The sequence below is a fragment of the Cydia fagiglandana genome, chromosome 18 (genome assembly GCF_963556715.1).
Source record: "Cydia fagiglandana chromosome 18, ilCydFagi1.1, whole genome shotgun sequence".
NCBI classification, from domain to species: domain Eukaryota; kingdom Metazoa; phylum Arthropoda; class Insecta; order Lepidoptera; family Tortricidae; genus Cydia; species Cydia fagiglandana.
Window position 1 is genome coordinate 12052404 of NC_085949.1, and position 20751 is coordinate 12073154.

At 38.7% G+C, this 20751-nt stretch overlaps 3 protein-coding genes and 1 long non-coding RNA gene across 4 annotated transcripts in view; 2 read left to right on the top strand and 2 right to left on the bottom strand.

The window, feature by feature from the left end:
• The window catches only part of LOC134673620 (uncharacterized), a 25381-nt gene extending 19975 nt beyond the window's left edge, over positions 1 to 5406 (top strand). The window contains exons 8-14 of the mRNA XM_063531619.1: positions 112 to 268; positions 506 to 663; positions 1204 to 1837; positions 2123 to 2210; positions 2939 to 3120; positions 3984 to 4088; positions 4449 to 5406. Of these exons, the coding sequence (XP_063387689.1) occupies positions 112 to 268; positions 506 to 663; positions 1204 to 1837; positions 2123 to 2210; positions 2939 to 3120; positions 3984 to 4088; positions 4449 to 4765 (1641 nt within the window). The 3' untranslated portion in view covers positions 4766 to 5406. The remainder of the gene's footprint in view (positions 1 to 111; positions 269 to 505; positions 664 to 1203; positions 1838 to 2122; positions 2211 to 2938; positions 3121 to 3983; positions 4089 to 4448) is intronic.
• Positions 5403 to 9776, bottom strand: LOC134673391 (protein FAM161B). Its single transcript, XM_063531362.1, has 6 exons — positions 8795 to 9776; positions 8333 to 8497; positions 7179 to 7406; positions 6578 to 6857; positions 6061 to 6341; positions 5403 to 5811 (listed from the first exon to the last, which is right to left on the bottom strand). The coding sequence occupies exons 1-6, from the start codon at positions 9679 to 9681 to the stop codon at positions 5442 to 5444; spliced, it is 2211 nt and encodes a 736-aa protein (XP_063387432.1). The 5' UTR covers positions 9682 to 9776; the 3' UTR covers positions 5403 to 5441.
• A 6826-nt stretch (positions 9777 to 16602) lies between these two features.
• LOC134673226 (uncharacterized) lies at positions 16603 to 17215 on the bottom strand. Its single transcript, XR_010099439.1, has 2 exons — positions 17158 to 17215; positions 16603 to 17020 (listed from the first exon to the last, which is right to left on the bottom strand). It is a non-coding gene; the product is annotated as an uncharacterized LOC134673226 (long non-coding RNA).
• Positions 17216 to 18295: 1080 nt separating this feature from the next.
• Positions 18296 to 20751, top strand: part of LOC134673621 (ubiquinone biosynthesis monooxygenase COQ6, mitochondrial) — a 33369-nt gene continuing 30913 nt past the window's right edge. The window contains exons 1-3 of the mRNA XM_063531620.1: positions 18296 to 18654; positions 19535 to 19725; positions 20400 to 20648. Coding sequence (XP_063387690.1) covers positions 18468 to 18654; positions 19535 to 19725; positions 20400 to 20648 — 627 coding nt within the window. The 5' untranslated portion in view covers positions 18296 to 18467. The remainder of the gene's footprint in view (positions 18655 to 19534; positions 19726 to 20399; positions 20649 to 20751) is intronic.

Genomic DNA, 20751 nt, shown 5'->3' on the forward strand with positions numbered 1-20751 from the left:
TTTAATTATAGTATTGGGAAAACCCTGAAGCTCGGTTTAGGGATCCGCCGTGGTCCAGCCGTGGCGCCGTGACTAAGCGCCGGCCGCAAGCTCCAACTCTGATAAATACAGTCAAACGAGTCCGACGTACCGCCAGCGAGCAGTGCAGTGTCCGAGGTTTGGCGAGCCGACCGCCCGCGTCAGACCACTTCAATAACAAACAATATGTTTATATCATTTATAACCCGAACTTGCTTACTTCTTGCCGTCCTCGAATCGGCGAAGACACGTAAGTACTTAAAATATCTAGTTATTTCACTAGTCCAAAGCCAATAGTTATAGTCAGGTACATTATTTCTTGTGACTGGTTTGGATTTTCCTTATTTTTTTGTTATTTACATAGATTCGTGTTCGTCAGACGTATGACATTAGCAGATACCTACTGCTAAAGTGGAGATATTATAATGCGCGGCATGAGAATATTTACGGGATTTCGTGTAGATTTAACCGATAATCTTGTTTCCAGAGAACGTTCAAGGATCCAAAACATGCAAGATAAGTGACGACATAGAAGGAGAGTGTATTTTGCTACAAAAATGTCCTCGAGCATTGGATTTGCTTAAGTTAAATGACATTAAATCTTTAAGGAATCTCACTTGTGGATATGACAAGCTGGATGCAAAGGTAAATATGATAATTAACTCGTGTGAATGATGGTACTAAGTAATTTTTTCGTCAAACGATTTTATACCGTAAAGTGGAAAGGCTAAGATGGAGTTTAGCTCGACAACAAATATGACATAATACCGATAGGTATATATAATTATTTAAAAATCACACAATAGTAGGGAGAATAATGTAAGAAACATATCTTCATTATGCATTTTAAAAAACTACTTATGTTTATTTTAGCACAACAGCATTAGTACAATTAACCTAGTTTATAAGCAACAGACTAACTAATGTGGACTGTATTTGTCTGAATAAAGAAATTATTTATTATTTATTTATTTATTAGTGCATTAGAGCATTAAGCCATTAGGTGTCATCAATTGTCATTTTCTAATGGGCTAAAACATTGGGTCGGTATTAGAGGAAGCAGTGTTGTTTTATTAACTATAGGTATATTGATATAATAAACAATGTATAATGAACCACATCCAAAATTAACGTTTGGTTTTCGAGCAGAATCATTCGGTCTGATCACAATTTCTTTATCGACAGGTATGCTGCGTTACGAACAAAACCGACGGAATATCTATCACCTTCAACACGACTAAAGATACCGCCACCAGTAGACCTGAAGGCGGTATATCTAATACTCATAAAGTACCTCCAGATCCGGTAGCTACCTTCCCTCCCACCACTCCGGTACCAACAGAATCACATACAACTAAACTAGTTTACTCGACTACATTCGTTCCAACAACAACACATAAACAGAAGAAAACAAATGCGCCCCATCATAACAATGAATTTGATGTGCCAACACTACCACCATCTTCAGCTTTCACTTTCCGTCCACCAGTGATACCCACGCGACCACCACCCGTTCTACGGCCACAAGAACAACCTTCCATTGAAACAGCTAGTGAAACCAACCCAACATTTGACAATCCGCTAGGAATCGATACAAACATCCCATCCAGATTTCCAGTCGAAGAACCAGACCAAAGCTGGCTACCAGAAGTTTCTGGTGATGTAACAGAGCAAATGGATCGTTTCCCTGTATTGCAGCGTCCCGTCAAACTGCCAAGTCGGAATGAGTGTGGACTTGAAACATCCGACAAAATTTTCGGTGGGCAAATAACAGGACTTGACGAGCTGCCATGGCTGGCTCGCATCAAATATCAGATGAGTAAGTTGTTTCGTATTTTATTATCAACCAACATAAATATGAATATATCTTACCTACTTTGTGCAAAAACCCTTGAAGATTATGTCAAATATTATTTTAATTTTTAACAAGTAGAAACGTCTGCGAACGATGCTATTCAGACGTCGTGAGTTCAAGTCTGACCCAAGACAGTAATTTTTCCAATTTTCAATTTTATTCTAAGTCATTATATATTATGTTCTTCCCAGTGAAAAACGTTCTTGTTTAGCAGAATCAATGAAACCGTCTCTTCATTGTATTTTACAGAGTCGAAAGAGATCTACGCGTGCCATGCGTCCCTGATTACAGAACGTTTCTTAATCACTGCTGCGCACTGTGTAGTCAACCAGCAAATGTGAGTTTCCACTTCTACATAATGTCCAGAACCTAGCATTTAAATAACTTAACTATATTTATTGTAATTTTCAATGAATATCTTGACATTAATCCCGACCTACCTACCTACATTTTAATTTTTTATGCTTACTTAACTATTTAATCGTCTAATTTGATGTAGGTACTTAAACATAAAATGATCCATCTGCCTCATTCCTCTCATTAGGTATCGTTATTTTTACGAACACCAATTTTTTTTTTCAAACGCTACCCAACCAAAAGTCGTTACGAACACTTTTTGCAACTCTAATAGTTTTATAATTCACAATAGTCAATTTAATCAAATAATGAATCAAATGTGTTATGAAGGAAAGAACATCAAAATTCATAAGGTAAAATTATTTACGTTGGATCGTATCGTGCAATTCATGCACTTTCCAAGCCATTGTGCATTTCGTTTTGTTACTATGTTGACATATTATGTTGAAATAACTAACATCAATCATAGTCCTAATATTACAAAGCAGAGTTCGAGTCCAAGTTCTGCCTACCTCGGCTCGAAATCGGCATAGACTAATTACTAACTTATTGCTCTTCTATACAAAACATACGCGGATAATTACTTGGTTGAGTGAGCGCCGGTTGCCAATCACGACCATTTGTACCTAAAATTAATAGTTCGATGTAGGCGTTTTCCACTAAACCAAAGATTTTAGAAATTTCTTCATACGTGTACCTTTTCTTCAGAATAGACGTTCGTCTGGGTGACTGGGACGCTGAGACAGAAATTGACTGCATTCAGGATGACTGCAACGATCCGCCTGTGGATGTTAAAATCGATGCAACCTTCGTACACCCTTCGTATAATAGACGAACACTAGTTGGTGACATAGCTTTATTGCGGCTAGCACGTCCGGTTAATTTTACAGGTAATACAATTTATTTTGAGCGAGAAATCTGTTAAGTGCCTTTCGCGTATCTGATGGCCTAGACAAGATGACAATCGTGCATCGACAAACGCCAAACGAAAAAAAAATCGGCCAAGAGCATGTCGGGCCATGCTCAGTGTAGGGTTTCGTAGTTTCCATTCTGTTAAAATAGGCCAAACGGGGGCATTAGTAAGTATCATGTAAGTACATTAAAAACATAAGGTGAGGTAAAGGTACTCCTTTACAGCGCTTTGTACATCTTTTTATTAAGAAAAGAAGATTTTTGCAATACCTCTAAAACGACTGGACCGATCATGTTCGCTATAGTTTTCATTGAAAGTATTTATTTATTAAACTTTTGTTTCACGATTTATTTCATATTTTTTGGACCCATGGTTCAAAAGTTGGAGGGGGGACACATTTTTTTTCTTTCGGAGTGATTATTTCTTTCGGAGCAAAGCCTCGGACAGACAGACACACGGCGAAACTATGAGGGTATTGCATGACAGATACGTATCTGTCATGCAATACCTTTTTAAATAGGGTTTCGTAGTCACCTAGAAACGCTACGAAGTCACATTGCTATTTTCGTTACCTATTTGATTTTCGACTGGCGTTTCCTATCCAACGATTGTCATCTTGGCTACCTAGGCATTTTCAGAAAAAAGTGTATGATATAACATATAAGGTCGGACCAAGAAAAGTCTGCAGCGGATTTGATAGCCCACGCAGTGCAAGTGTTATTTTAAACGTCAAACTTCTATGAAATTATGACGTATAAATAACACATGCACTGCGTGGGCTATCAAATCCGCTGCAGACTTTTATAGGTCCGACTCTACCTACCTTGGTTTTTTTTTCAGAGTTTATCCGGCCAGTCTGCTTACCGAATACAGAATACATAGCACGAATAGATTACGATCCCGATAATGAATATTTAACTGGTGGCTGGGGTAAAACAGAGTTTGGTAAGTCTGAAAGTATTGATCAGTAATACCTAGGTACCTACCTAGTCCTCTTAATTTTGTGTATTAGAGCCCTTGTATTTGATTTTAGTAGCTCTTTTAAAGCTTGTAGCAGATCTTCATCCTGCGATTTTGTCCTTATGGTTATGGCGCCTCTATATACACGATGGGCCAACGACGGCCACTCCAAGGGACCCGTATATGCGTTAGAGGGAGCAAGTAATATTGCTATCTCATTCTACCGCATGGCTGCGTCCCTTGGAGTGACCGGCGCTGGCCCATCGTGTAGAGGAGCCATTAGACTGATATAACATCAAAAACATATCCTAACGTAAAATAATCACCAAGTTGTTCCTGTTTCAGAAACGAGGGCCGTAGTTAAAAGAAAAATCAGACTAACGGCTGTACCAATGCCAACCTGCAGGGCGGCCCTGCGACAGATGTCTGACCAGCTTGCCGCCAGCGCCATCTGCGCTGGTGGGAGAAAGGGCGAGGATAGCTGCTCCGGAGACTCTGGCAGCTCCCTCGTCCGGCTGGCCAGTGAGAACCGCCGTTTGAACTGGTTCCTCTTTGGGGTAACCAGTTTCGGATCGAGTAGATGCGGCTCTGAAGGAATACCGGGCATCTATTCGCGAGTAACGTATTATATGGATTGGATTCTGAGCATTCTTGCATTGTAACAGAGAATAGATTAATACATATTTAATACGTAAAGTATGAACGGAAAGTTTGTGAAAACGCATAAGTGCGTATGTAAACCACGTAAGTACAGTCAGCAGCAGAAGTTGCTAAGCGGGCCACCCGGCACACCCGTTAAAAATGATTTTGACGCGACTTTATTGTTAAGATAATAAGAGCGTGTCAAGGTAATTTTGAACACCTCGCCCGCTTAGCAACTTCTGCTGTTGACTGTACGCATGTATGGATGTAGATGTAAGTAATTTTGCCATACAACCACTACGTTGGAGTAAGTTCAATGCCGATGTAATAAATATACCTTTTGTCGTGTGCGGTTGACGGAATGCACGAAGGTGAGACGTCCTTAGCATTCAAAGGGTTAAAGAAATACTCGTACTTGTAACTAATGAAGTAATGAGATTATTGTGAAACCTAGACAACCTAGTACAGTAAACATGCTGAATTAATCGTTCAGATTGTAAGCGTATAGTCAGCGTGTAACGGGCGGGATGTTCAAAATTATATTGACGCGACTTTATTGTTAAGAGAATAAGGTAATTTTGAACACCTCGCCCGCTTAGCAACTTCTGCTGCTGACTGTACAATAATTCAATGAGATATGAAATAAAATAATTTAAAGATTTTTACCATTTTTATTTTCAAAGCTACATAAAACATTCACTTACCATCAAGACTATCAATGGCATCATCCGAATTAGAGTAAGATTTTTCGTCGTTTTCTATTCTATTTAAATATTCCATCATGTTGCCATTGTAGTCATTCAGGGAATCTTTTCGCGATACGCTAGGAGTATTAAAATGGTATGTTTTACATTTCCTTGAGCTCCTTTTCTTGGTTTTTCTCGGGGAAAGTTGAATGTAGTCGACAGGTGCGGAGTGGGAGCGAGGTGCGTAATATCTCTCAAAGAGCAGAGGTTGTTGTTGGACTCTTCCATACATAAGTTCCATTTCGTGGAGGAATTCCTCTCGCCTCATTCGCTCCTCGTCGCGTCGGGTTTGTAGACGCATGGCGATATCTTCTTCAGCACTGAAATAACATGTAAATATCTTTGCATCGTTTCATTATATAATACATACATATATAATAACAAAAAGGGTAGGTATCGCAATACAGAATCCATGCATGCAATCTTTATGACGCGTTTCACTAATCTCTACAGGCGTAGCTCGGCTTATCTTCAACAAAGCACACAGAATTCGACCACGATAGCATGCATGTATGTATATCGGGACTTTTTTAGTTTGAGACACATTCTGATGAAGAACAAGAACTTACTTATTTTTAACAAGGGTCCACGCAGGATTAGATCTCAGCAAGCGATCTCTGTGACGCATCTCGCGTATTCTCCGCTGCTCTGCCATTCTACTAGCCGCGTCCATCTCAAACCGTCGGCGGACCGCCTCGGCCCTCAGCAGAGCCGCCAGGTTCGATCGGCCAGAAGCTGCAGCTCGGAGCTCCAGGGCGGAGAACCCTCGCATAACTCCGACGTCGCCGCTGGTACCGAGGCTTTCGGTGCTTTTGCTTTCATGGGACATTTTCTTTGCTACGTCTTGCATCTGAAAAGACCAGGAAGGGAATCATACTTATTTGTCCCAAATCTCAAGAAAAGTACCAACTTGTAGATGGTTTAAGTAAGAACCTTTGCGTTGGTTTATAATGCGATATTTTCCATAGGTATGTGTACCTACTGGCTGCTTTAATAAACTTCTTAATTTTTTTATCTGACAGGTTACTGGTAGAAACATGCCACTGATGCTCAAACACATTCTGGGTGTTTTTCTCATATACTAACCTTCTTAGCCGCTCTGTCAGCCGTGTTGAACCTAAACGGCTTCGGACTAGTCGTAATAAAGTCTTCCTTCGCCGTTTTCTCGTATCTGTTCCTTTTCTCTGGACTCCTACTCCTCAGTCTGTCAGAAGAACTGACAGACGGAATGCCAGGAGACGGATCGATGGGCAGATCGCTGTGGGCTGCTGGCGTGGATAGCCGGCTGCGATCTCGCATGGCCATGGAGCCGGGGAGGTTGGCGCTTCGGAGCATTTCTTCTGATCTGATTCGCCGGTTCATTGACCTGTGTTTATAAACATTACAATCCTAGGCGACATCAAGAGAACCGTTACAATGAAAACGATACGTAAGGTAGTCGTAGTAATCTCTGTCTATCTCATTGTCTTCAAAACGACAATTACCTACACTAAACATGTGAGTCTTCATTTTTTAACCGACTTCCAAATCCAAAAGGAGGAGGTTATAAATTCGATTGAATGTTTATTTTAGCTTTTGAAACGTGATTCGGTTAGGTTAGGATTAGGATTAGGATACCTTCAAATTTTAGATATAGAAAGGATCTATAGGTAGTTATTCCCATAGTTATTCCCCCATAGAAACTCACCTAAAAAACTCATCCTCCTTTATTTTATCATAAAAATAGTTTGAAAACAAATTCTTAGGCACCGGCCTCGCGCGGAATCTTTTCTTTCTCTTGGGCTTCGGAAGGGCATGGATCGCTCGTTCACAGGCTTTCCCTGCTTCTAATCCACCTTCTTCCCTTTTTGTAAAACTGAAAGGCTTCATTTTAGCGCGGAGCTCTGCTTCGCTGTTGATTTTCGTTATCGCTCTCCTATAATGGGTACATGTAGATTTAGACTCGTTTTGTAAACATTTAAAATCATTAACTCATACATAATGAATACCGATTACTAAAAGTACCATGCGCAAAATGAAACTTATTAAACATAAGAATTCCATAGATATACTTCGTTTTTTAGCATTAGTAATAAGGTAAACAATCTTGATGTGTCTTTTTAGTGAAAAACACGTTTATAAAATAAGACACGGCAAATATGTAACAATTATGAATCTAATAAGTACGATCATTTATATTCTTCTGCTTTCATAAGTACCTAATAGTTACTGATTTTTAAAAATCGTATTTCAATTAAAAGACATGTCAAGATCGCTTACCTTCTTGCAAGTTCTTTCTAATGCTAAAAAAACGAACTATAGGTTCAGAAGCTTGTCGTCTAAGCATTTAATATAGCTACATAAATAATATATTACGTGGTCATTCTATTTTTGCAAATTAAATAAAAATACCTAGGCTTTTTCGTGTTCATAGTGCGGGCCTGGAAATGAACCTGTAAACATAACGTAGGTAAACTAAAATTTGTGCATTTCGAAAAACATAGCTTTTCTAGTGACTAACTAGATAGAATGTAACAGAAACAAAGCAATTAATTTGTGGTATTGGTTATAAAGTAAAATTGCTAACGAATGTATCCTTAAGTGATAACACTGATAACTATTTGGCAAGCCATCAAACCAAAGAGGCAAGACAAGACAAGACAAGACACATTAGCAATGGCACCTGGGCACTGTTTTCAAAAAAATCTATACAAAGTCACCCGTCAGTCCTTTGCCCTTGTGTGTAATAATAAAATTGTGTCTTGATTGCTTTTGGTCGCACGATTAAATGCATTTACTTTATAGCCCATAGCGTTAGAATCAGAACATATAACAATTGCTCAGACAATGGAAATTCGGAACCTCATCGCTTGATCCTCAAGAATTTTGTCGTAGAGAGGTATCCGGGACTCTATGGGGACAGGTTTGGTCCGGAATTGCTGGCGGTCGCATTTCCTGTGAAGCATATCTTCGGAAAACGACTTTTGCAGGCTACGGAGCTCGTTCACTGCCCTTACTTCTTCATCTCTACAAATAGGGAAAAATATCTTGCAGGATACCTGTTACCTACATTACACAAAGCACTAATATCAGAGTACCAATTACTCTTTGGCAAACGTACCTATTAACTATAAGTAGGTACCTACATGCATTTGTGAAAAAATTCAAAGGTGGGTGTAATAGTCCACATTCGACATTGAGCTTGGCTAGATTGAAGACTCTCAAAGCCTCTTGTGAGAGGAGGCATGTGTTCAGTAATTACTAATTACCTACTGAGTCAAAATTTCTGACTTAATAAGAAGTATCTATCTCATTTTATCTTACCTTTCCGTCATTTTAAACGGCTTCGGCACAGTTATACTCTTACGTCTCCTCTGGGGAGACCCAAATCGCTTAGCTCTCAACGGACTAGAAGGCATACTTTGAGTTTTAAACTCATCGTCATCCATATTACCTTTCTTCAGCCTTGAATATTCCGCTCCGTCAAAAAACTTGTCAAACTTCTGGTCGACTTCATTCTTCCTTTCGATTTTGTCATCGTTCCAGGATATGGAACATGCCGAATGGTTTCTTTTTGGTTTCGACGTATTTTCTTTCATGGAACTACATTTAACCGGATTCATTTTAGGATCGTCATCTATTTTAACTTCGATATTTGTAACAGTCAACTTTTTACTCGGTTGTTTCATAGAAGAAACAGTCGGGTTCTTATTAGAACAATCAGAAACACGTCTTCTATTCATCCTTGCAGCTCCATTGAACTCTGAGGTTTTATCTTTTTTCTCTGCACTGTATTTACGCCTCAGTGTACCGCCATAATGAGATTTAACAGGCTTATCAGTTATTTTAGTCTCACTCGTGTAAACTTCCTCTTTTACTTGCAAATTATCCCCATTGCAATCATCTATTAAATCAACAGCATATTCTAGCATAACTTTTTTCTTCTGTCTTAAAGATCTTAACGTGGAATAGAATTCTTCAGTCGGCAGATGATTTATTTCATTATAATCAGGAATGGAGCGATAGAAATCTTTTATTTTCTCCGTATTTACATTTACAATGTTCACAGAACAAGTCGAAGAAGAATCAATAGAGTTCTGTGCGGTTACAAACTTGTCTTTTCTCTCATAGTCGGGTTTAGGCATTTTACTAACAGGATCCACTGGAAGTTTAAGGCAAGAATTTGCAAATACACTACACCTGTGGTTCATATCTATGTTACAGTATTATTTACTACTAAGTAAAAAACTATCTAAGTTACACCGGTGTGGTATTGCTCACTTAGCGGACAAATTGTTGTAGCAATCGTTGCCATGGCTGTCCGCGCATGTACTTTGCGCATAGCAATAGAAAATTCCAAATACCTAATGACCCTAATTACGTCTAAATACATTATTCATAGAACCATTTAGACAGAAAAAAATATCACCTATAATTATGCTTTTAGGGCATTGTTAGGTATTCGTTGAATGGATAGACATTTATTATTATCACAACCTTAGGTAACATTTTTTTGTACTCGTATCAGTATTCTAATTGTACCAGTATGCATCCTGTATCACGCACATTATTCACACACTTTAGATGCCAAATTTACCTTTTTACCTTACCTTAAATATACTATTGGAGAAGCTGTCGAAATTGCATTCTAATCCATCTTTTTTTGCGACTTCGAGCATGGACGTTTAAAAAAAATCGATCCCTTGGTTGATCTTTTCTTTCACCGTTTCGCACTTTTCTTCGTCTAATTACTTAGTTTACACTATCTTCGTGTCGTGTCGTATCGTGTTAAGTATTTTAGCCTTTAACAATAGGTACTTACATAAATTAAGATTCTGAAACTGGATTGCAGTTGTTCTAGTTAATCGGCTTGTTATTTAGTTTCCATTGGAAACTGCCCAAACTACATTTATAGCTAAATTACCTAATTGATTCCTAACAAATCACTTTTACGACTACAACAGACGGATTAAGTACTTACGGATATTTAAAAATTTATAGGTAAGTGAAAAATTATAATCTACCAATTCAAATATTGTGGCTGTGGAAAACTGGAGACATGCGGGGAACTTGCATTTTATGATATTTTGCAAGATGAAGGGACTTCCCCTGTTCAATATTATAATTTTCTTCTAATAGTCAGGGCTACGGGCCTCCCGCACATAAATCACGCATTTATTTTGGCATCTTAAAAACTCACGGGTATATACATCCCGGTCATTTGATAGGCGTGCGTGGGGATACAGATCCAACACGTAGAGGCCCTTTGGAGAAGTTTGCTGTTATGTAATACACCTGCTAGAACCCATTCACGGGTACAAATAGATACCCGTCAATCGGTCCCAACAGGCAGGGGCTATTGTAAATGTAGTGGAGAAAAGTGCTGGTTATGGTGATGAATTTTGGCTGGTCAAAAGATTGGGCTATTGCTGAGAGGTCCGGACACCTGCCATAACAATGGACCAGGACGGCGTCCAGAGAGGACCACCACAGACTCTATGGCTTTTGTCCAATGGAGTAGTTTTTGTATGGGAAGTCTCATAATTCACTGCTTTGTGACGTTGATAATGATTAGTCCGGCCTGTTGGTGCAATTGGCCCTACGTCGACTAAATGATTAAAAAAGTGAAATGATTTCAGACTTAGAATCAGTGAAGCTGTCGGTGCTGTCAAGCTCTGGGGCCGCCGGCGCCGCCGGGGCAGCACACCACGCCGCCTCTGCCGCCGCGGCCGCGCTGCAGCCCTCCTGGGCGCCCTGGGCCTGGCCCGCGCCCACGTGGACGCCGCCGGCACATGGAGCTTGGGCTTGGTCTTGAACACCTGAACGTTAAAACAAAGGCTGCATGTGGTTTCCCCGTTGTCGCTGTACGTATATGTTGTGTACAGCGTCGCATTTTATGGGAGACCAAGTCTTCAAGCCCTCGTTTGCGTGCATGTAAGAAAAAAAAAAAGAATTATATAGAATCTAAACTTTTTTACACTCCAGCTAATGGCTCTTTTGATAATGTGTGCGTGAAAACGAGACCGAATGACATAAAACGAACTCGGAACGGAACATAGTTAAGACAAATTATAATTAATTTCATGGTCTTTGCTAAATTAATAATTAATACGTACTAGCTAAACGTAGGAAATTATATACCACAGTGCTTTATGTAAAACGAGAAAAGACAAAATCATTTAAGTTAAATTATGTACATTACTTTTGTTTAAAAAGTTTTATCTTATTGGTCCTTCGAGCCGTATTATATTATGTTTCCTTTCGATAGGTAGAGAGTAGGAACGTGAGATTATATTTTTGTAATAAAAAGAAAACACTGTTTTGTTAACTGAATATTATGCCTGATATGATGTTAAAGTTTTATGTTGCTTACGTTTAATCTGCTTTGTAAATTGTTACATAAATAAAATATTGTTTCATATTTTATTTTATAAAATAAATATATTACCACCGCATAACGATTTGTATAATTTATTTATCTCGATATTCTCGATTATACTTTTACTCTATCAACCAAATGAATAAATATTCCTTCTCTATTTGCATTTGCCTAACAATCAATGTTCGGATTTTACTTCCTTCCTCGTCTAACATTGATTGAAGATGCCGATACGACTGCGCGGTAACCATGGCAACCACAGAGCAGGCTCCATCTACCGCTGTACCACAGCATCCCCCAGCTGTTCTCTCACACGTCCTGGTGACTCGCCGCTTACTAGATGGGCCCCTGAAACTGCCGTCGTAAAGACGACCAGAGGCAACACCGGTGTGAGCGGCTCAGGGGTGTCGAGAGGTGTGCGCCGCTTTCTACCCAGTGGCATCTTATATTATTATGATTACTTTAAATTTAAGTCTTTTGTTTTTATGATCTCCGAGACGTGCTGTATGGAAGAAGACAATTGGTAGGTGTCGTAATAATTGTAATAAATTTAAACGCTTGTGGTATAAAAAGTAACAATAATTTAAAAAGCGCGAAATTACAATTTTGTATGTAACTAAATTTTGTATGAAAAATAATGCTCGAAGGGTCGGGCCTTCGAGCATTATTTTTCAAGGTTGCCGCCTTTTTCTACTAACGGAAATTGCTTGCAAAACTTTTTTTTTTAGTTGCTTATCCGGTATATATATTTGGCCGAAAAAGTTTGTATTATCAGTGTTCCCAAGAAGATTAAGTGTTTAAGATCAAAGAATATAATATGCTGTTAAGATCAAGATTCAAAAATGATAAAAATAATATAGTTTGGCAAGCCATTTCCGTCAGTAGGAAAAGGTGGCAAATAACAAATTACAAAAATAAGTAGACCGGTCCGAAGGATTGTCCTCCTATATAGTTCGTTTTTTTTTAGCATTAGAAATAAGGTAAACAATCTTGATGTGTCTTTTAATTGAAAAACACATTTTAAAAATAAGTTACGGCAAATATGTAACAATTACGAATCTAATTCGATCATTTATATTTTTCTTGATTTTTAAAAAGCGTTCTTCAATTAAAAGATATGTCAAGATCGCTTACCTTCTTGCAAGTTCTTTCTAATGCTAAAAAAACGAACTATAGAAAATTTTAGTTTCGCTACAGAATAAATAATAGTACTAGGTACAGAAGACTCACTCTCTAACAAAGGGCGTCTTTTACGAGGGGCCTAGCCAAAACGCATTTCGAAAAAAGATATCGCTAACGAATCGATAAAAAATGTATGGGAATGACAGGTACCGTAGATGAGTTTGTCGAAAAATATTAACGAATACAAAAATGTTAGCCAAGTTGCAATGTTGTAACGAAACGCAAAACTTTCGTTACTGGAATTCGATATCTGTCATACATTGCCTAGCCGAGTGACACTTTTGACATGCGAAATCGAATCGTTATCGCCTCCTAGGTGTCGATACGTAGCGAGAGCTATCCCCTTGCAGATAACTTATCGAAGCACAAGAAAATGCCGTATAATAGTGTTTGTAAATTAGAATTTGTAGTAAAAAGCATACTTTAACATTATTGTGGGCGGCGAACAACGCGGAAGTCTCGCTTAGACGCAGGCGCCGTCTGAAAAATCGCCTATTGGAACTGCTTAGGAAAGGACTGCCCTTAGCTGGTGGCTGGTGGCTTTATGCTACGGGGTCAGATCAAAGGATAGTGGGCCGTACGCAGCATTTCACCCAAAGGATCCAATGTGACCGAGGCGCTGAATATCTACCTATCTATATTGACAGTGTCATGGAAAAATGGATTATGCACCCACAAATGCAACACGAAACAACGTCCCTGCAAAGGTAAGAGTGAGCCAATAACTTATCCCCACATACCTAATAAGTATATAAAATATGTAATTGATGCTAAAATAACTTCTTATGTGTTCCTGTTACGTCTTCAAATATAAACCGATGAATGGTGTAGATTAAATTTGGTACCCATATGCACACAGGCAAGCACTTGTTTCTCAATAGGAAAGTGAATTGATTGTGTAAAGGCAAAGGTATATAGGTAAAGGCTTTACAAATATAGATAAAGACTCGGGAACAAATGTTCTTCACACAAATAAATGCCCTTCCCGGGAAGCAAAACCATAACCTTCATAGGCAAGGTCACTAACGACTAGCAATATTGTAGTGTCATCCCATTTTCTTAAATTGATTTGAAAGAGACGAGACTACAGTGTTGCTACTTTTTGATTTCTACAATTTCTTGTCGAACTGTACAGTAAGCTCAAGAAGACTTGTGTTGTGGGTACTTAGGGTACTTAGATAACTATATATAGATGGTCAAACCAATTTGTCACTCAGTAAGAACCAGGAAAACTATACTCATACTTTTGGGTGCTAGTACAGTGAAACCTGGATAAGTGAGATCTCAAGGGACAAGCAAATTTGTCTCACTTAAAGAGGTTTTCCACTTACCCAGGCTCCCAGTTAGCCAGGTACAGATAAATTTCTGTCTCATTTACAGAGGTTTCCATGAATAGAGGTGAGAATAGAGTATTTTTCAGTTATAGAGGTGGTTAATAAGGTATTTAGTAATTAATATCTTTAAAACTAAATAAGGTAAAATAATCCTTGTCCCAAAATATGTTTTAAGCCTGTTTAAATATTTCTTTGAATTTATTTTGAATGATTCTCCAATGGATAGATATATCAAAATTAAATTAAATTTGATACGGACTTCATTGCGTATTAGAAATTTAATAAATGAAAATAAATTTTTTCTTGTTACTTATCAAAATTTCAGCTTTCGTTTCGGTAGTTTTAGCTACTTAGATAAATTAACTAAATCAAAGTTTGAAGTTGTTTAGACACAATTAGGCAAATGCGGAATTTGTGGATAGACTAAAAGTTAGTAAGAATACGGAAATCGTTCAATGAAGTCCAAGTTAGAGAGGTCATAGATTGACGTTATCTCAGATACAGAAGTCAATTCCCTATAAAATTCTAAAAAATAATTAGGAAAATGTAATCTTATAAATATAGTCTCAGTAAAAGAGGTAAAATACACTCTCCATCTCACTTATAGAGGTAAATGTGACTATAAAATCACAACAACGAATCCCAGTTATAGAGGTTCGTTTTTTCTCAGTAACAGAGGTAATTCAGTGCTAAAGTGTCGGGACCGCACCATGAGTCCCAGCTATAGAGGTTTCTCACTTATCCAGGTCCCACTTAACCAGGTTTCACTGTACTAGTATATGACAAAGCTAGTATGATTCTCTCTGTCTTTGTTTGAAATGAGACAGTCCTTTGACAAACTATACTTAAATACATAGACAACACCCATGACTCAGGTACAAAATATCTGTGCTCATTACACAAACAAATTTCCTTACCGGGGATTCAAACTCAGGATTAATATCAGATTAACCGGCAGGGTCACTAGTCACTACCCACTAGGCCAGACCGGCTGTTGTTATGCATATAAATTATCAACCATATTAATGAAACTTTTCATATTATGAAACATATTGTATATGACTTCTTTTGGCAGGCGCAGGTACAGTCAGCTGCAGAGAAATGGTACCACTCCTGCATACAAACTTCTATGTAGCGGTGGTACCTTTTCTCTGCAGCTGACTGTACCTACACACTATATAAAAATATATGTACTTACACAAACTTCGTCACCGGGCACGGCATTCTCCTGCCAGCTATGCGGTCGCGGCTGCCGCTCTCGCATTGGGCTTAATAGTCATTTGCGGAAGTGCCGCACTCTTAATATAGACGCTGTTTAAACCATCATCTTATTGATGTGACAGGCCAATGATGACTTACACAAAACATTTAGTTTTTTTTTGTCATATGACTGGTAGAGAATAGATAAATATTATAACCAAATGTTACAGAGTTTTTTGAAAAACTAAGCATTCATTTTGTTTCAGGTGACTTGGATATTCATTGCAGCCTTGACATATTTATGGTGCTCCAAAGCCAGGGTCAAGGGAAGAAACTATGACACATGTACAACCACAAAAATATATTGAGTGTTGTTTTACTATTTTAAAACACTACATAATATATGTGCAAACAAGAAAAGAATGCTTGGCTACTGATTTTATGCTGCCGGCAAAAAATACCTGCTGTATCTTTCATTAATAGATTTCCAATAAAATAAATTAACTTTTAACCCAATCATTGTTTCATTCATTTATTTATGGTGGTTACCACCTTAACCTTTGGTATGCTTAGGAGCAGATCTGCTCCCATGTACTTACCTATATTCAACTTTAAAAAATGCATTAATTTTGACGACCGGTCTGACCTAGTGGGTAGTGACCCTGCCTGCTAAGCCGATGGTCCTAGGTTCGAATCCCAGTAAGGGCATTTATTTGTGTGGTGAACACTAATATTTGTTCCTGAGTCATGGGTGTTTTCTATGTATATAAGTATGTATTTATCTATATAAGTATGTGTCGTTGCCTAGCACCCATAGTACAAGCTTTGCTTAGTTTGGGGCTAGGTTGATCTGTGTAAGATGTCCCCAATATTTATTTATTTATTTTATTTTATTTAATTATGATTGATATATAAATTACAAATTGTTGACAGGAGCATACAAAAGGTTAAATATGAATAGCCAGTAGCTTAGCGGGTGAGATTCCCTTCCCAAATTTCCATTCAAAGCAAAGATGGTAGGTAATTAAAAAATAATATTAAGTAATAATATGATTTATTGGTTTTGGTTTCACAGGCAGCTTTTATCTTATCTAATGCATAACATCTATGTATTCAATGTTCGCTTGACTTTTGTTAATTTCGAAAATGTTTGAAGTCTATGAAGTAAATGAGTTCACTGAGGTTACACTGATTCGGGCAAACCTGTTCACAATTTCACTTCACGGTTTGAATCATTACTAACACTTAAAGTATTGTCTCTTCTGGTCAAGTAAGCCAGCAGTGCACGTCCTTAGCACTGGTAACTGCCATGAAGGCGTCATTGCAGCGGCAGCTTTGACTGTTCGTGCCAACTTGGCGAGGACTTCTCAGCGTGGAAGAAGAGCCCGCGGAGCCCGCTCTTGCCCGCTCTGGCTGCGCCGCCGCCTTGATTGGGGCTGCGGTGACGACGGCTGTCTGAAATTGTTAAACTTAGGTCAAAATTATATGCAATTAACAACGCACTCTTCAACTATTACACTATATAGAGTTATTTTATCACGAAATTGTAATTAACTAAGTTAAACAAATGCCAAAATATTTCATTTGCTTACCGATAAAACAATTATTTTCTCCAAAATTAGATTCGCTGTTCACTTGACACTCTTGACAGCTGACGTTTCTTGACAGTTTTGAACGAGAACCACAGACTAAAATTAATTTTTATCGACTTGGCCCGTCGTATATGCGATAACTAAAAAGATTGCCTCTTGGCTAGGTTATTATAAACATTATCGACCAGTCGCTCGCGAACGTAGAGATCGAATCGATACGGAGCGAATGTAATTTGGCTACGGGCCCAGGACAGATATGTCCGCTAGGTGGCGACAGCGCCATGCGCGGCTTATGGCTAGCCACCAAAATTGGTGTGGAACGAATTTACTTTTAGCTACCTGTAGCAAAGCGACGAAATCGCGGAGTGAGCCACGCCTGGTTTCGCGCCTTTTTCTACTGACAAAGTGGGGTGGCCAGAATATAGTACCTATGAAATGAAATCTCTTTCCGCATACTTAGATTCTAAATATGATGATTGATGATACGATACTGTTAAGGATGCAGACGATACTACCTGAGTATTATATTCTTTGATAATACCTAATATATTTATACTTATAATTTGGTCAAGCAGATCTTGACAGTAGAAAAAGGCGGCAAATTTGAAAAATGTAGGCGCGAAGGGTTATCGTCTCATAGAAAATTTGAATTTCGCACCTTTTTCTACTGACAAGATTTGCTTGACCGTCTATACTTTACTCTTTGTGATAAGCCCCCTCCACACTCGTGCGCGAATCGCGGCGCGAAGCCGCGAACGCAAGTGTGGCGTCGATTTTCGCAGACAGCGAAATCGACTCCACACTCGCGTTCGCGGCTTCGCCCGCGATTCACGCACATAGTCTGGAGGGGGTTATACAGTTACAGCTTGGCAAAAAGAGTAGAAATTAAAAAGTGGCAATACAGTGTCGTCCCGTTTTCTTATATGAATTGGTTAGAAAGGGACGACACTAGAGCGTTGCCACTTTTTAATTTATACTCTTTTTTGCCAAGCTGTACATGTGTAAGCGAGAAAGAGACATAATTATCGGATTAAGGTCGCGGTCCGGAGGTCCGGTACCTCTGTCTGTTATTGCTTTTATTTTGGATATACATATTATGGCAACTTAAAAGCAATGTCAATGTCATAATGCCATTGTTAACTGTCAAAAATTAAAAATAAATAATAACCTAAATTTATGATAAATATTGTTCCGCGTAATTGAGTTCGTAATTAAATAAATTTTACGTACTGTATAACACTGATAAATTAATAACTCTACGAAGTGGAATCAGTATCCTATTTGAGTGTATAGTCCAAAACAGACAAAAAATGTTGCTTCCAAAGAACATTCACCGGAATTTTATTCTGCCTATAAAAATGAGCAAAAGTTCCAGATTGATAGTTTGTAGCCGTAATTTAAATACAGAATCGAATGAGCAACATAATATCAAAGACAAATACGATGTAATCGTTGCCGGCGGTGGTATGGTTGGATGCACTATGGCTTGCGCTTTAGGTAAGTAGAACTTTTTCATAGATAAATAATATTACTTTTTTTAAGAGCCTATATAGTTTTCCACTGCGGGGCAAAGGCCTCCCCCCTAAACTTCCAATATTAGTTATAAGTTATAATTAATCATGGCTATCATCATATTCATTAAGGACATGTGCAGTCAGTGCAGTACAGTAAGACAAACAGTTTATTTTGCTTGGGGCAAGAGTAACAGTATGAGGATTCCCTACAAGTGTTTTTCTGGCCCCGGTGTTTGTCTTACCCCATCTAACCTTTACTAAATCTACTGATCAGTTCCTATCCATATCATGGAAATAAGTTAAAATTTGAACAACTTTTCTACTGCTTCTTTCATTTCATTGCTAAGTTACCTCACGGCTGGCTACAGGCCTCCTTTCATAGCCAGGGGCGTATTTACCTTAGGGCCTTCCGGGCCATGATCCAGGGTGCCAACCACCAGGGGTAGCGTATCCCGCCCCTGGCGGATTGCATTTTGTTTTTCTTCCTTGACTTCTGGGGCGGCGAAACGTATTGGCCTGGGGCGCCAAATTTCAAAATACGCCCCTGCTCATAGCATGAGAGTTTATTTGAGCTTTAGGGCCCCCTCACATCTGGCGTCTTTCGAGCGTCGGCGTCTACAATTCTATGGCCGACGTCGACGCAACTGCGCAGCGACGTCATTTTCCATAGTGCTGGACCGACGCCGACAGACGCCGAAGCTCGAAAAACGCCAGATGTGGGGGGGCCCTTAGTGTCTTCATATCCACATTTTAATTTCATTGTCGACACATGAAGGGTCCTTAAAATGTTTCCCACCTTATAATTTCTTACTAATTTTAGCAATCAGCCAATCCCAGTTGCAGTAATAATAATTTAATTTCAGGAAAGAACTCAATACTTTCTAATTTAAAAGTGCTTTTACTGGAGGGCAGTCCCAGTCCGAGGTTTAATCTAAAGCCTGAATATAGCAATCGGGTAGTGGCGTTGAGTCAGAACACAAAGACTTTGATGACCTCTCTTAAGGCCTGGAGACATGTTGAGGATATGCGTCTGCAACCTGTACGCCACATGCAAGTAAGTCAGAAATTTACTGCATTATCATAAAGATTTTCTGAAACAGGTTGTCTTAAAAGCCCTAAAATTTTATCTGAGAAGGCAGTCCGCCTAGAGGGCTTTGTTTAGTAATTTTTTAGGGTTCCGTACCCAAAGGGTAAAACGGGACCCTATTACTAAGACTTCGCTGTCCGTCCGTCCGTCCGACCGTCCGTCTGTCTGTCACCAGGCTGTATCTCACGAACCGTGATAGCTAGACAGTTGATGTATTTCTGTTGCTGCTATAACAACAAATACTAAAAACAGAATAAAATAAAGATAAATGGGGCTCCCATACAACAAACGTGATTTTTTACCAAAGTTAAGCAACGTCGGGAGTGGTCAGTACTTGGATGGGTGACCGTTTCTTTTTTTTGTTTTTTTTTTGCATTATGGTACGGAACCCTTCGTGCGCGAGTCCGACTCGCACTTGCCCGGTTTTTTTTAAAGATATTAACTGTGATTTGGGGGTTATTTAACAAGTATGGTTAACTAAGCAGTTAAGCTAATTGCCACAGCCAATAATTATGTCAAAAAGAAAAGGTTAAGCAAATAAGAAAAAGGTTGAGTTATATATATATAATAAGAAAACAAGAAAACAATTTTTGTAACTCCCAATTTCCTGCAGATTTAACAAAAATTTTCATTTGTTTTAGGTGTGGGATGCCTGTTCTGATGCCCTCATTACATTCAGCAGTTCTGAGATCTTAGATGACGATGTGGCATACATAGTAGAAAATGATGTGTTACAACATGCTGTGAACACTGAATTGGCTTCTCCAGAAGTAAAGAATGTGGACATAGTATATGGGGCCAAAATCTCCGGGTATGAGTTAGCGAAGAACAATAAAATGGATAGCTTGGTGACTATGGAGAATGGAGATTGTTATTCCTGCAAATTATTGGTAAGTTTTTCAAGTAATTTTTAGTACTTAGCGTACAGTACTTTGCCCTCTAGCCGCTCAGAGATCTATAAAAAGGTCTTAATGGATTCCATTATCCACAGGG